Source organism: Elaeis guineensis, chromosome 7 (genome assembly GCF_000442705.2).
Source record: "Elaeis guineensis isolate ETL-2024a chromosome 7, EG11, whole genome shotgun sequence".
In the NCBI taxonomy this organism is placed as follows: Eukaryota; Viridiplantae; Streptophyta; class Magnoliopsida; order Arecales; family Arecaceae; genus Elaeis; species Elaeis guineensis.
In genome coordinates, this window is record NC_025999.2 from 103,892,152 (window position 1) to 103,908,619 (window position 16,468).

The 16,468-nt window shown below is 41.8% G+C and overlaps 1 protein-coding gene across 1 annotated transcript; it reads right to left on the reverse strand.

The window, feature by feature from the left end:
- Window positions 1-2,868: 2,868 nt before the first annotated feature.
- LOC105047866 (uncharacterized) lies at window positions 2,869-13,822 on the reverse strand. The gene is made up of 9 exons (XM_010926974.3): window positions 13,623-13,822; window positions 12,631-12,729; window positions 12,029-12,453; window positions 11,082-11,148; window positions 10,910-10,963; window positions 7,587-7,655; window positions 7,372-7,437; window positions 7,185-7,253; window positions 2,869-3,168 (listed from the first exon to the last, which is right to left on the reverse strand). Exons 1-9 carry the CDS (start codon window positions 13,731-13,733, stop codon window positions 3,109-3,111), a joined length of 1,020 nt encoding a protein of 339 aa, XP_010925276.1. The 5' UTR covers window positions 13,734-13,822; the 3' UTR covers window positions 2,869-3,108.
- Between the last annotated feature and the right edge of the window lie 2,646 nt (window positions 13,823-16,468).

Here is a 16,468-nt window from a genome sequence, read left to right on the forward strand (position 1 = left end):
TCCGTCCCCAACTTCAACTGCTGGTAAGTTTCGTCCGGACTCCTACGGGAGCCAGACTTCGCCCCTGACTTTAATTGCAGGAAGACTCCGCCCGGACTCCTACGAGAGCCGGGCCTCGTCCCCGACTCCGGCTGCAGACAGACTTCGCCAGAACTCCTACGGGAGCCAGACTCCGCCCACGACTCCAACTGCAGGTAGACTCCGCCCGGATTCCTACGGGAGCCGGACTCCGTTCCCAACTTCAACTGCTGGTAAGTTTCGTCCGGACTCCTACGAGAGTCGGACTTCGCCCCTGACTTTAATTGCAGGAAGACTTCGCCCGGACTCCTACGGGAGCCGGGCCTCGTCCCCGACTCCGGCCGCAGGCAGGCTTCGCCCGGACTCCTACGGGAGCCGGACTCCGCCCACGACTCCAACTGCAGGTAGACTCTGCCCGGACTCCTACGGGAGCCGGGCTCCGTCCCCAACTTCAACTGCTGGTAAGTTTCGTCCGGACTCCTACGGGAGCCGGACTTCCCCCCTGACTTTAATTGCAGAAAGACTCCATCCGGACTCCTACGGGAGCCGGACCTCGTCCCCGACTCCGGCCGCAGGCAGGCTTCGCCCGGACTCCTACGGGAGCCGGACTCCGCCCACGACTCCAACTGCAGGTAGACTCCGCCCAGACTCCTACGAAAGCCGAGCTCCGTCCCCAACTTCAACTGCTGGTAAGTTTCGTCCGGACTCCTACGGGAGCCGGACTTCGCCCCTGACTTTAATTGCAGGTAGACTTCGCCTGGGCTCCTACGGGAGCCAGATCTCGTCTCCGACTCCAGCTGCGGGAAGACTCCGTCCGAACTCCCACGGGAGCCAGACCTCGTCCCCGACTCCGGCTGCAGGTAGACTCCGCCCGGACTCCTACGGCAGCCGGGCTCCATCCCCAACTTCAACTGCTGGTAAGTTTCGTCCGAACTCCTACGGGAGCCAGACTTCGCTCCTGACTTTAATTGCAGGTAGACTTCGCCCGGGCTCTTACGGGAGCCAGATCTCGTCTCCGACTCCAGCTGCGGGAAGACTCCGTCCGAACTCCCACGGGAGTCGGACCTCGTCCCCGACTTCGACTGAAGGAAGACTTCGTCCGGACTCCTACGGGAGCCGGACTCCGGGCTCCTCTCAGACGGATAGTTAACCACCTCTCTCCGCCAGACACTCCAGCCGAACTTCGACCGACAGGCCTGCACTCCCTGGCATGCCGCAGCAATGGCTACGACTCTGCTCCACTTCCTACGACGAATTCCGCACGGCCCCATCACTCTCTGGCGGGCCGCAGTATCGGCCACGACTCTGCTCCACTTCCTGTGACGGATTCTGCACGGCTCCATTACTCCCTGACAGACCGCAATAATGCCCACGATCCTGCTCCACTTCTTACGACGGATACCGCGCGATTCTCCCATCCTCTGGCAAGTCGCGACAACGGACGCCGCTCCTCTCCCCGCGACAGACTCCACGTGGCATGTCCCGGCGATAGCCACGATTCCACTCCACTACTCTTCGCAACAAACTCCTCCTGACTCTGGGCAGCCCACTGCCAGACGGTTACAGACATCGCTATCAGTCTGTCGCTCCCTCCGCCTATAAAAGGGGACCTCAGATACGTTATTCTCTAAGCTCTATTTTCTATCCCAAAACTCTGCTAAAATTTTCGTTCGAGCACTCCATTCTTGTTGAGGCAGAGAACTGACTTGAGCGTCGGAGGGTCTTGCCGGAGCAACCCCACCTTCAGTTTAGACTTCTTTTGCAGGTCCCGACGGCAACCACGACTCCCTCGACTCCAGCTTCTCCGACGCAAGCAGATTTTTGCACCAACATCTCCTATTCAAAATTATAATAATTTTATATTATTTATATTTATCCCATTCGATCCTATCAAATCCTCTTCCATAATATATCCGATCTGATCCGCATCTTTACTTAACCCAACCCCAAGCGAATATAGGAATGGCATGAAAATGAAATTTTTACTTGCAGGATGGGTACAGATATGAGCCCGACCCATAACTGACCCGTCACCGTTGCTGCTCTTCAGTTTTTTTTTTTAAATGAATAAAAAGTGGAAGAGGATCTTATCATAAATTGCCAGCTCTTCGGAAGGAAACGCAGAAAAATACCCAGGTAGTCCAAATCCAGCTTGATCAAAGCAGGACGCACCTCCAGTTAGACGTGGATCATTACCTGAACATAAAATGTAGACCAGAGATGTGGTATCTCGCACGTCTCTTCCCCCAGCTCCTGCGCGCTATCGGCATATTCGCAGCCCCTTCGCCCTGGCTTCGATGATTCTGACTCCAGCATCGTTGGACTCGACCGCCCGTTGTCCTTAGGATGCTGTCTGCATCCTGTCACTCGCAACCGGCAAACCAGATAGCAGCTCGGCAAATGACTCTCCCAGCTCCGATGTCGTGGGCGTAACACCACCCCCGCCATCTTCCCATGGAAGCTTGTACCAGTAGATGATGCGGAGAGCACATGGAGCTCCATCAGCACGATCAAAAACGGACGGGTAGCAGACCTCACCAGACTCCACGACTGCCGTATCTATTCCCCATAGCCCCAGCCTGCAAAACAACCACCCCGTGCAATAGAGAGCAGTCTACATCTCACAAAGCAGAGGCATTTTCGTCATGACCCAAGGTGAAAGAGAGTTGGCAGAAAACTTATTTCATACTTGTTGCTTTAGCGTCATCACCGAGAAATCCTTTGGATTAGCCCCCCTCCACGGGATATCTTGGACGACCGTCCCTGGTCTCTGTCCAGGGCTGAGACCCTCAGAAGAATAGAGAGAAAAACATAAGCCAGCGCTAGCCCTTGGACCGACTGACCCAACACTTCAAGAAGACGGAAGGTATTTCATACTCTGAAACTCCGTTACAAAACAAACCCTTTAACGAGGTTTAAGAAAAGCCCAACTGCATGGGATCATCATGCCCGGCCATTTGAATAAACTGATCCATCTGTTCTACCAAAATTTCTTTTGCATTAAGAACATGACAGGCATTTTATACTTCTAAGTTCAATTACAAAATAATCCTTCTCAAGGATTTACAGAAAGCCTAACTGGTTGGGTTTTCAGAACTGGCCATCTCTTGCACCACCGTCAACTTCACCCATTGCCGTGTCCACAAGAGCCTGTAAGGAGGAAAGTGAATCCGATGAAAACTCATCAGCTACAGTAATACCCAAAAAAAATAAAAATCCAGAAATGTCATGACTCATGAGCAGATTGCATTGATGTCTAGATGGATAGATTCATATTGCATGCACAATATGACAGTTTCGAATGGCCCTAAAACAAGCATCATATCCTAAGAGAAGACCAAATCATTACGATCAGCACATAACAGGGTACATCTTTGCTCAGCTCTTCTTACGTTATTGTAAAATAGGTTCTTAAAATCAGCAATTATGCCAAGTCTTTTCTATTTTATTTGCAAAATGCATTGGGGTGCCTGTGAAGAGCAACTAGAAGTTCATTGGGACCACTAATGTAACACGGCCACTTGATCACCCTGATGTTTTGAAACAACTTCCCATAAGTCACACATATCACCTCATGCATCATGGCATGTAGAATGTTTCATGCGCACAAAATCAGTTCCTCATAGCATTGCTCATTTTCATTATATCCGCAAATTTAATATCCTCCAAACATTTATAAAACATCAATAGGAAATATGATGTTCCCATTCCAGATGCTCCCACCGTTCACAGGAACCTCCATCTATTTCAAGTTATCTCACTACTCCGCCACATTATACACATCACATGAATAATCATATAATTATGTACCACCAGAATGTGCTGTATGCCGTGGATGACCATCTCCTTTGCCATTGAGCTTGGCCACCCTTTCACGATCCTCAGGTACTTTAACCGCATCCTTAATCCTGAGGATTTGTAAGGGGCACAGGCTTTCAACTCCAATGAAAAATTCAGGAGTTCAAATACTTTGTCGACCACAATGGCCCCATCAAACAAGGATTTGCTAGCCCCAGGCACGCTTGGTGTGATAACCAAGGTGGCTGGGCTCACATGTGGAAGCACCCTGACCAAGCCTTCTCAACAAGTAGTAAGACCCAACTTTTTCTAGAGTTTAGCATTCACCATCATCCTTGTCCACCCTTGAAGTACCTCACTGTCCCCTCCAGTTTGAGCAATTTTGGCTGGAATATGAGGCTTCCTTCCATGTGGTTCACGAGGCTTGGCATCGTGACTATCGCGTCGCAAAGCAATTGGGTGCACAAAGAGGGCACCCCATCATTGGCATTGACATGCTTTGGATAACATCCATGAATAAATAACTCAGTTTGAGGCTGACATGCATCAGCTCCAACCAATCAAACCAAATATCGACGAACTTTCACACGAGGATTTTTGTGGGCTCGTGGGCCATTATAACCAATGTCTCAAGCACCATGAGATCATTTGGCAATAAAAGGCATGTATTACCTGGTTTAGTGTAGGAGACCAGAACACTACATATTTCCATTGAGCTACCATACTTCACCACAACAGAATAGGATCTCATACCTCAATCTGTTGACCGGATAGCAAACAGAGGATTCTCAAGTCATTAGCTATGAGATTCTTGGTGATCCAATTGGGAAGAAGGATTTCCTACAACCCCCTCAACTTAGATCTACTAAATAAAATAATAAATAATAAAAATTTTGGATAGTGAGGCTCTAAGTCCCTTCATTAATTTTTCATGATCTACAAATTGTGGCACATATCATAGGTAGAAAGTAGAATCTATGCTCATTACTTTCACTCTTTGGGGTTCTCATGACTAAAAAGTATAGTCTATCTTTTTGCTTACACTCACTCTATTCATGTTATCCAAAACCATGGCATATGCCCACAATTTATAGTAGTGTGATCTTTCTTATTTGAGTTGGATCCTTCTTTTTGCTTAAAAATGGAGAAGTTGCAAGTTCTTTACTATTATATTGAGGTCTACTCTCTTTAATTGAGTCAAATTCATCTTCTAGTTGGAAGAGGATAAAAACTTTCCTCTTTTAATGCTAGTTAAGTCCAACCCAAATTATAAAAATAATAAAAACATTTTAAATTGGGCAAATCTTGACTCCTACATCAACCTTTTGCAATTGGATCATCTATTGTGTCAGCTCGAACACCAAAGAGAAAGAGTGGGATCTTCAAGCACTTGCCTGATATATGCTAGACAAGTTACTCTGTGTAATAGTTGTTGTCGGCATCCTAATACAGTCAACACCAGATCATATTGCTTGGGGACCTATAGGTAGTTTGCATGTTCCATCGTGTGGGCAAAAATCAACTTTTTGCCATTGGATCATCTATGTGCTAGCTATGGACACCAAAGAGAATGAGATCTTCAAGCACTTGCTTGATATATGCAAAACGAGTTACTCTGTATAATAGTTGTTGTCGGCATCCTAATAGGGTCAGCACCAGATCGAATCACTTAGGGACGCATAGGTAGTTTGCATGTTCCATCCTGCAATATTCGACGCCAACAAATTGCCAACCAACCTATACAAGGGCACTGGTCTCCTATAGCTGGATATGGAAGTTGTGGATCCATTCATGTGTTCTAGCCTTCGGCGGGAAGCGGCATTATAGGATCTTCCCTATGCATTTATCTTGCCAACATGCCTAATGCTTTCTTGCCTACCTGTCAACTTTGTCACAGATAGATAAGGATATGAGCCATGCACTCATGGGATGCCCATTTGCCACGATGGTGTGGTGGCATCTATCAAGGTTGCAGCTGGGATGTCTTGCAGCTACTTCTTTATAGCACATGCTACTATCCCTTAGTGCTCCGCATCACCAAACTATTATGTGACATCGTCAAGCAATGGTTGCCCATGCAGGATGGGCAACTGGCATGCATGCAATGAAACTCTCTTCAACAAAGGATCATGCTCATCAAGATTAGTTGCTCACCAAGTCATTCTTGGGTTGAATGAGTGTTTTTACTCATAAGCCCGCAGACCATCTTCTAACCTACTCCAAGTGCATTTGGGCACCCCGGTTTTGGCCAATCATCAAGCAATCTTCTTTTCTAGGGTGGCCCCTCCCAGTGGGACAATGATGATCAAATTTGATGCATCAGCTCATGTCATCATGCAGGTTTCAGTGCAAGGTGCAATCGAGCCGAGCCAAGTAACCAAAGGCTCGAGCTTGACTCAATTCAAAATATTCAAACTTAAATCTTGACTTGAGATTGATCGAGTTTAATACCCAATCTCGAACTCGACTCAATCAAACAAAAGCAATATTCAAGATCGACTCGAATATCAACTGAGTCATAATCGACCTTGAGTTCAAGCCTTGGTCATAATTAAAAAATATAGTTAAAACAAAATATAGCATAATATTATATTTTACAATATTAAATTTATAATATATATCATAAACAAAATATAATATTATTAAAATATATATAATCTACTAAGTTCACGAACTTTTGAGTCAAGCATTATGCTACTTGAGCTCAACTCAAAAAGCTATTCAAACTACTCGAGCACGATAATAATCGAGTCGAGCTGAGCTTGGACCCGAGCCGTGCTTAAACAAATTGCAAGCTGCTTAGCTCATTTGCACCTCTACTTGTTCATGACCCCCATGTAATCCTTGGAGTGGGTGCATGCCAGGTTCCACCTACGACAATCCCCCTTGATGAGCTCCAAGTGGCTTGGCAAGATATGAGCACGTTGTCACATGGTCAGCCTAATCTTGGAAGGAGACTCCCTTATGATTGTCAATTGGATCAAGTGTGAACCCATCCCTGGTCATATCCTGCACCCCTACCTACTTGATATCTGGGCATGGGCTTCTCAGCTACAAAACTTTGTTCTGAAAGTATCTAGGCAAGCCAACCAGGCTGCTGATTGCCTTGCCTCCATTGCTGTAAATCAAACGGTGTTGGAACAGTATACTGCCTTCTGACCTCATCCGTTTTGTACGTCAGCTTGTATGTGTTTTATAGATAACCTTAAATGGCATCCCTCATACTAAAAAAGTGCATTAAGTTAATGCATTGGAAGCTTGAGACCAGAAAAAGTCCAGTTTGTTAAAGGTAATGCACGAAGAATACCAACTCACCCAAGTTATAGAAATAATTTAAGGGAAATGAACGGTGTTCGGCGAAGGCTAACCTGGAGTTCCTGTTCAGAGCTTTTCAGCTTTTGAGCATAGTCTTGTGTCTGAAGAAAGCATCTGTGCACCTGCAGATCAAGTGAAAAATTGCAAATTCTCTCTTCATTTTTCTGTCTGAAGGAACGGACTAGACAACAACCAGCCAGCCTAATATTGAAGGTGGATAGTCTGGGAAAAATTTTGTACCTTGGTTAGCATTGACTGTCGTTGAAAGGAGAGTTTCCTTGCAGCTGCCAATGCATCCTCTAATTTCTGCACAAGTATATTAATAAGAGAGAACACATGTTAAGTTGGCAAGTTTAAAATTCCTTGATTTAGCTGTGAATCAAATAAGATATCAAAGCCAAAAGTGAACATGAAAGGAGGCCAATGCCAATGTTAAGAATCAGAATGGAGATAACCTGGGATTTCTTCTCTAGATCTGAAATAAGTTGTTGCTTGACTTCAATCTTCTCTTCAATCAAACAAAGCTGATACAATGCAATGATCGTCACTTTTTTCAAAGCAAAGGACATGACAACATCTAATAAAATTGCCTAGGCTTGTCATCCAGTGAAAAGACACTTTATTCCAGGTAGACGGATCACCATTTCATAGATCACTTTATTCCCCCCCCCCACCCCCCCCACAAAAAAAAAGGGATCATAACAGGAACAACCTCAAAGCATATCTGGTATGATCACAATTACAAAGGCATGCCATGTCATTAGATCCGATAGTCACTTCACCTATTTATAATGTTGAATATTTTGAATAAGAATGAAGACAAAATTGGTAAATCAGATGATTTTGACTTAACAATGAGTCACCAAGAAACAGGAAATGAAGTAACTGCAATACTACTTATCAACAAAGGGTCATTGCGCCTTTATTATTCACAACAACCAGAATAATAAACAAAATGGTGAAGTCATACAAATACATTCCATTCAAATGGGTTTCAAAAAGGAATTTATCTGGATGCATAAAACAGATGCATGAAGTATGAGACAATTCAAATATTTTTCTAGAGAGCTGCCCTAATAAATGTATTATTAATAATATAAATTAGTTTCGACCAAATGAAGTATACTTTATGAATAAGAAAACATACCAAGAAAAAATCACATTTATATTTTAAGCCTTTCTTCTTGTAAACTTTGATGATGATTAATAAATTGATAATGACAAGTACCATATGATGCAGAATGGTTGTAAAGAGAGCATAGTTGAAATGACAAAAGATGGACAAATATATATAAAATTAAGCATGAAGGTAGGGGAAAGAAAAACATCCCATAATCACTTGAGACGGGAAAACAGAATCAAATTATGTTTCTGATCAAGAAATCCTGGCCCTAAGCATGCCTATGCAAGAAAACACCCTCATCCAATATCAAAACTGAAATCCATAAACTCCTCCTAGAAAAAGTAGAAAGAAAGAATTTCCTCATTCGATATGGTTCAAATATCTTTGTTCTGTCTCACAGAGCATGACTTCTACAAACTTAGCAAGTGAAAAAGGTGCAAAGAGTTCTCCCAAAAAAATGTGGAGAGTGTTGGGAATCAGATACACAGCAGAAAATATATTTTAAAATTTTAATCATGCATCAACACTTTACTACATGTGATCCGAACCCCAATCCCATAATCACCTTGATGATTCTAATCAAACATGAAACATATAGCTATCAAAAGAGCAAGAGAAATTGATATACCTTCTAATCAATCTGATTTGATTGCTGATTGATCTCCCTTGAGGCACACATGCATATGACCTCCAACGATGATCCACACGAGTCTCGATGAAAGACTTTCCCCAATCTAGTTTTGCTGAATTTCTTCTAAAGAATTCAGCACATGCCTTTCTTCCTCTTCTCCTTGCGCCACCAACCTTTGGCTTATGAGGTCTCTCTTTTTTCCTCTCTCTTAGGCATATGGAAAACCAGCAACTAAACCCCTTGTGCGTCAGCCCCTTTTATAGACAAGTATCCATATAGGACCCCAACTCTTGGGCGTCCCACGTGAGTGAATCCTTGGAGTCCTAAAAGGACTCCATCATAAACCCAACGCCCAACCCTTGGGCATGTGGAATAGGGGGCATGGAGGGATCCTTGTCCAACAAGGATTCCTTCATAAGAAAGAAAAGAGAGGGAGAGAATTAGTTAGGCACCAACCAATTGTCATAACTAATTTCTAATCCAATTAGGAATCCTAATAGATGGGGATTCATGGATTTAATCATGTGCTAGCATATGTAACCTAAATCCATTAGGATTTCTACCAAATCTTTATTGATTTAGGACTTCTTAAGCCTAATCAAAAGTCCAAGATCAATTTTCTTTTATATGTGACCCATTAGGTTCCACATCTAGCCAGCAGTAGGCCCAGGTTTGAGTCAACCTAATCTAATTAGGTCCTAGACTAAATCAGCCCGTGCGTTACAATTAATTAGAACTTTTTAATTAAATTTCTGAATTAAACTTTTTAATTCATGAGAACTTACAAATCAAGATTGACGTCTAGCAATATATCATGACTATCCGAAAGATGTGAAATTTGACGGAATACCAAAATACTCTTCCACAGCAAATTACCATACAATTCAATCCTTCGATCACACATCCCAAATAAATTATAGGCATGGAATCATATCAAGCCCAAATACCTATCCATATGTATCTCGATCTAATGATGATGACTCGGTTGATGAACCATTAGAAACTCTTTCTAATATTTATCCTACTCTGATCAAAGACTCACTGAGTCATTATCCTGTGAGATCACATAGGATTTTCTCTCCTCTTACAAGAAGTAACCGATTCTTTGTTAACCACTCACAACCTCCATGCACACTTCACTATATCTAGAACATCCCACACATGTCTCAGAGAGTCATGCTATGGTATGAACCAAAGTATAGATCCATATACACAAGATACCATGATGATCTCAGGTCTAAAGATCACTTGCACCACTCCCACTAGAAAACTATCTTTGACATGCAGGTAAGGCTCCTTCAGATATTCTCACTTTGGATCAGTTCAGTGAACCTATTCTTCTAACGAGCACCCACATCCTTGTATTAGTGTTCCTACAAAAGTGATTATGAGATCAATTACTCTCTCCATCGAGCATACAAAGGACGTGCCAATCTTACCGATATCATCGATCCCCAACTCGATGATCCTATGACTGAAAACATTTAAGACTGGGACTATCATAGTTTTAGGTTTCACTAGCATGATCTCATCATGATCCTAAAACCATTGTCCTAATCTATGGGATTTATCATAATCTCAATTAAGTCATAGTGAAATAAAAGATACAGCATATGACGACATATAATACCTCATATTATTAATACTTAATAAATGTCATGTACATGAGTATGGAGATATTACAGAAAAGTCCCATCGCATCATCCATGCGATTGACTTGCAGGACACTATTCTTTTAGAGAGAAGAAAATATAATCAATGAAATAACAAAAAGTAGATGGAAATGATGACTGCAGAGTGAAAGGAAACATTTGTGAACATAAAACCATAGCTTTATCATTTTGGGTTGTCAAAGTGGCAGTGTTTTTACAAAGGGGTCGCTGATTAACTTGCAAAGCAATAAAAGAAGATGTGCAAATAATAGTATTATATTATTACATCTAACTGGTTATACTCCAGCCTACAGAATTTGTATCAAACAAGTAACAGCATTATCTAACAGAAAGATCTAGTTATTAGAGTACCTCCTTTTGGAGATCCTCACGTCGCTGAATGGATATCTCCAATTGTTCTTTCACCTTATAAATTTAATTGAAACACAGAAAGAACAGATAGCCACAATTATTGGGAGAAAATGAACCATAATACTGCTTACAGTAATAAACGAGAGAATACAAAACAATACAGATTCTTTACCTGGTCATGAAAATCATCACTGGAATCTGATGACAATTCTCTGCTTTGACGGCCATTAAAACGCGCACTGCAGAACCAAGCAGAGAAGTTTTATAAACACTCTGTGCAAGCATTCTGTCATAAAATACTTTTCAGCTAATGCAAATGTAGAGGCCACTTGGCATCATAGTTTCAAATTGGATGGTCTGGTTGGCACCGAGGCAGATACATCTACAACCAAAACTCATACTACTGTTCAAGCAAGCAATTACCTGGTTGTTTGTTATTTTAAGTCAAATTCAAGTTTCTCTTTGCACCTTTTTTGCACCTTAACAATCAATATCAAGTATGTTACTTCAACTCCAATACAAGTTATCTATTTAAGCATCCAACCATAAGGGTTTCCTTATTTTAAATTTTAAAACTTCAAAAAGATATGAACAAATTGAAAATTTAGCCCTCGGTTTTAAGCAAAGTAGCAGCCTTTGTCAAGATTACAGCAAAATCAATTGTATGATTCCCAACCTACTACTCTTTATACTTGCCAAATGAATGACCTACTTTCATCCTCATAGGTATTCATTACTTCAAATGCATAGGTGTTTTTCTTTATTGTCGCCACCCAACTAGCTCAGTTTCTCTGACCAAGCTAAAAAATACATCAGCAAAGTCAGCTGTTAAAATATCTGGCAGAATCATTGGACTGTTAAGACAATTTCATCAGCTAAAGAAGTACTGAATACAAGAGTTGCAAAGTCTGTGGCAAGCCTTTTATGGCCGCTGCTACAGCCTTAAATATACCACTTTGATTTGCTGGGCACCCAGATCATCCTCATGAGATTGCTTTAGAATGTTGAAAATACATGAGTAATTTGCTAACTGAATAGAATAGAGATTTTATAATATACTTGACTATGCATGAGAACAGGAACATAAGTAGATATTAAGGCTGAAAAATTAAAGCTTACCCAAGCCTATTTCTCAGTAGTTGCTCCTTGTCTCTACTTCCATCATGATCTTTTGCTCTATCAATTTCCCTATCATTTTCAATGTCTGTGTTGTGTTCCCTTTCCCGATCATGATCATGATCCCGCATATGCTCTTGATCATGATCCTCTCTATCTCGACTTCGTTCTGAAGTATAGTCTCTCACTCGATCAAAGTCATGTCCACGCTCATAATCTCTTTCTCTTTCCCTGTCTCGATCCTGAGATCGGTCGTTATTTCTATCTCTGTAGCGGTCTCTATCACGGATGTAATCTCTTTCCCTATCACGGCCCCTATCCCAGTCACTGTCCTTCACAGGATCCCGACGGAAATTTTCACGATGGAAATTCGGCCTTGCACCTCTTGTTCGGACTTCATTTACTCGTACAACTCTTCCACCAATGGTCTGATTAAAAAGATTGCAGTGTCATGTGCCTAAAACAATGAAATGAAAGCAAAGATCTGCTTTTGGCTCAAATGCCTGAACCACATATACACAGCCACCAGAAAATATTTGAAACATGTTCACACACACACACACACACACAGAGAGAGAGAGAGAGAGAGAGAGAGAGAGAGAGACCCTGCCATTCATGTCCATTATAGCATCAACAGCAGACCTAGGATTAGTGAAGGTAACAAAGCCATAACATTTTCCTCCAACTTCTCGATCATTGATTATCTGCAGACAGTAAGTCAATGTCAAGGAATAAGATGGTGACTAGCAGTTAAGGTTCTCCTACTGAATGTCAATATGAAAGGATTTTATAACAAAATTCTTTAAATGCATGAAGTTTGCACGCAAATAGTCAGTATAGGAAGAAGGAACTCAGTCAAAACCATTATGCCACTTCATTATAATGGTAAAACATATTGCTTTAACCATCTTCTATGTCAACAAGTTATGATATACAGCAATGGCATCCAACACTACTGGTGCTCAAGGAGAAGAAACTTAGTTATGTTTTCCTCATGCCTAATCTTCATTTTTCTTTAGCATGAATGTTTTTAGTCACATGTACAGTTCTTGGAGCATTGGTATAGGACCGCATCAAAAAACTACTTTTGCAGCTTCATTAAACTAAAACAACAGATCTCTCTCGAACAATGTTAAATTTTGTTTACTGCTTCTCCAATAAAACCACAGAACTCAACAAATTTCCTCTAGGGTTTTCTCAACTCAACTCAGGAACAATCCAGAACTCACAACCGCTACCCAGTCTCTAGCATTCTTACCTAGACCCCTGTTTCCCCCAAAGACTTTCTCGATTACAGCTAAACCGAGATGCAGGGTTCTTGGAGGTAAATGGGACGGCAAATTTTAATCTTTGAGTTCAAGAAAATCCCTAGTAAAATTTCACCAGGAAGAGGGAATAAACCCTAGATTAAGAACTCCGATAGCTCCACCAACGATATGCACTCTCGTTCCTAAACCCTAAAATTCAACCAGGAAGCTGGTCCATTCCGGACCCGAGGGGTATCAAACTGCTTCTTTTAAACAGAAAGAAGCACGGAAGGAGGGGAAGCGGGGGAGAATGAGAAGTGTGAAGAGGGAGGGGCGATGAGCGGACCGACCTTGACGGCGACAACGGCGCCGTAGAGATCGAAGGCGCGGCGGAGGGCGTCTTCGGTGATGTCGTAGGGAAGGCCCCCGACGTAGATGGAGTTCTCGTCGTCGATTGTCATCTCCTCCGCTCGTCCTCCGGCTAGGGATTTAGACGCGCACCGAGACAGAGCGAGATGGCCGAAACTTGCTTCAGGAGTTCACTAATAAACAAGCGAAGTGGATCTCGAAAATATCTGTATCTAAAATAATTTGGTTATGTAATGTTCCGTGTCGTTATTTTGTTTTTTAAATATAAAGAAAATAAATTAGATGCCACAACATGCACCTTTAGTTATTTAAAATATTAAAAAAAATCTTTAACACATTCAGAAACAAAGATATATATATATATATATATATATATATATATATATATATAACGGGGTTGGGGGGTGGTTTAACCAGTTAAGTAGGCATCAGCGTTGCAGAAAAATTCTTTATGCACCATGAGTGATGTAGAAAATCCAACGTGAAATATATCATTTTATATGATTAATCTATATAGACATCATTTTTTAATATATATATTTAATACATATAGTTTTATTTTTTCATTTAAAAATTTTATATGATAAAAATATTTTTATTTTTTGAAAAAAATTATGACATTCTGTAGCATATTATTGTTAAATGTATGTCCTAAAAATCAATTAGACCAACATATTAATTTTTTTTATGATATAATTTTATATTTGACTTAATTAATTAGGATAGTTAATTTCATTCATGTAGTATATGTGTCCATGAATCGTCCAGAGAATTAATAAGATAATGACACATATCTTCAAAAGTTAAGAATTTGAGACATGTTTCATTGATAGTTAATTCTCAAATTGCTTCCAATCGAAGGATCATCATAGAAACGGTGATTATTTTGATAAGATTGGTGCATTGATCGCTTCTCTTATAGTAGACGAGTCTCGAGTCTATAGAATGGGGACACTAGAGCGAGAATGCAGATGGTTATTAGAGAATAATGATATCAAATATGACCAACACGAAAAGTCACTTGTATATCTACTCACTCGTTAGTGACATTTTCAATGCTGTAGTAGGTGACTAATTCTTAGACCTGTAATACCTCGACTGTTCATAATGAGATTACTGTAGTTTGACTACATCATAACTCGATCTTCTAGCTATATAGAGCCTTGAGATGTATATTAGCTGCAGTAGATTCATTATAGAAATAGGATGTGCATCTAGATAGGATCTATCGATCTTAGTAGTTAAGGAGTAGTCCTATGTGATTTATGAGATTGAGTTTAGAAGACCTTGGTCAAAACAGTGTGTATGATGAAAAGGAGTTTCCATCAGGTTTCATAAATGAATTCAAGTCAAATAAATCTTACATATGACAGACGATGAGGTTTAATGAGTTTTCATAACCTCCATCTTGTCGGGACTCATAATAGAAAAATTGAATCACATAGTAACTACACCTAGAAGTTCATTCTTCTGTTCTGCTGGATTGTCATTACATGCTGCTAGGAGTCACTGATGGATTATGAGACCAACGAGAATTATTTTGGTGGTCAATGATTCTCGATTGGTAAATTAAAATTATTTCAATTAATTGAAAGAATTTTCTATGATATTTTGATGGAGATCAAAATATTTCTCACTATCAACCAGGATAGAACATATGGAGTCACACATAAAAGAAGTCTTGACTGATCGGATTGTTGAATCATAATTTTGAATTACAAATCGCAAGTGATCTCAATTATTAATTTGATTGATGATTGGACTTAAATGTAAAAGTTACGTAAGGGACTTACTAAGAGTTAGTAAGTTATAGGAGGATTTAATTATAATTATTGTATTTTATTTAATTCGATCAAATATTGAGATTGGATCCTAGTAAAATTAAATTAGATTTAATTTGATTAGATATGATTTTAATTTGATTTGGATTAGGTTTCATTAATCTAATACGATTAGACTTAAGTAAAGCTGGAAGTAGGCCCGGCTTTGGGCTCAGCCTGAAATCATTCAGATCGGGCTCGAGCCTGATTTTAGGTCCTGTTTTATTTTCAAACGGGGCTCGAGTAGACCTTTGGCCCAGCTTGGGCTCGGTTTGAGCCCGGCCTGAATGGTAGCCCGATTAAAATCCTTCTTTGATTCTTTCATCCCGTTGTTCATCCGTGACACCATCTCAATTAAAAACCCCTCTTCCGATCTTCCCTCTTCTGTCCGATCTTCCCCATTCTCCCCCTGACTGCTACTCTCAAGCCTCTGCCTCCCTCCAACCATCACTCCCTCGGGCCGCGACTGTTGGTCCCCCCGACCGCTGCTCCCTCGGGCCTCGATGGTCGCTTCCAAGCCCTTGTCTCCCTCCGATTGTAACTTCCAAGCCCCCATCTCCCTCCGACCACTGCTCCCTCGGACTGTGACTGCTGCTCCATCGGACCTCGACGGTCGCTTCCAAGCCCCCATCTCCCTCCGACCATTGCTCTCAAGCCCCCATCTCCCTCCGACCGCTGCTCCCTAAGGCTGCAACCATCGCTCCTCTCCCGATCGTCGCTCCCTCGGGCCTCGATCGTCGCTCCCAAGCCCCCATCTCCCTCCGATCTAGAGATCTAAAGGTGGTATCGAAGTTTTGAGAGAGAGAGGAAAGAGAAACAAATAGATGGAGAGAGAGGGGTTTGGGTCGGATCTTGGTCTCGATCTCGGGCTTGGACTTGGGCCAGCCCAATTGGGCTCGAGCCGGGCTCGGGCCCGAGATCGGGTCTGAGTCCTTTAGAAATTTTCGAGCCTAAACTTGGTCCGAAGCCCAAAAAAAAATTCGGGCCTGGCTCGGGCGAGGGTATAA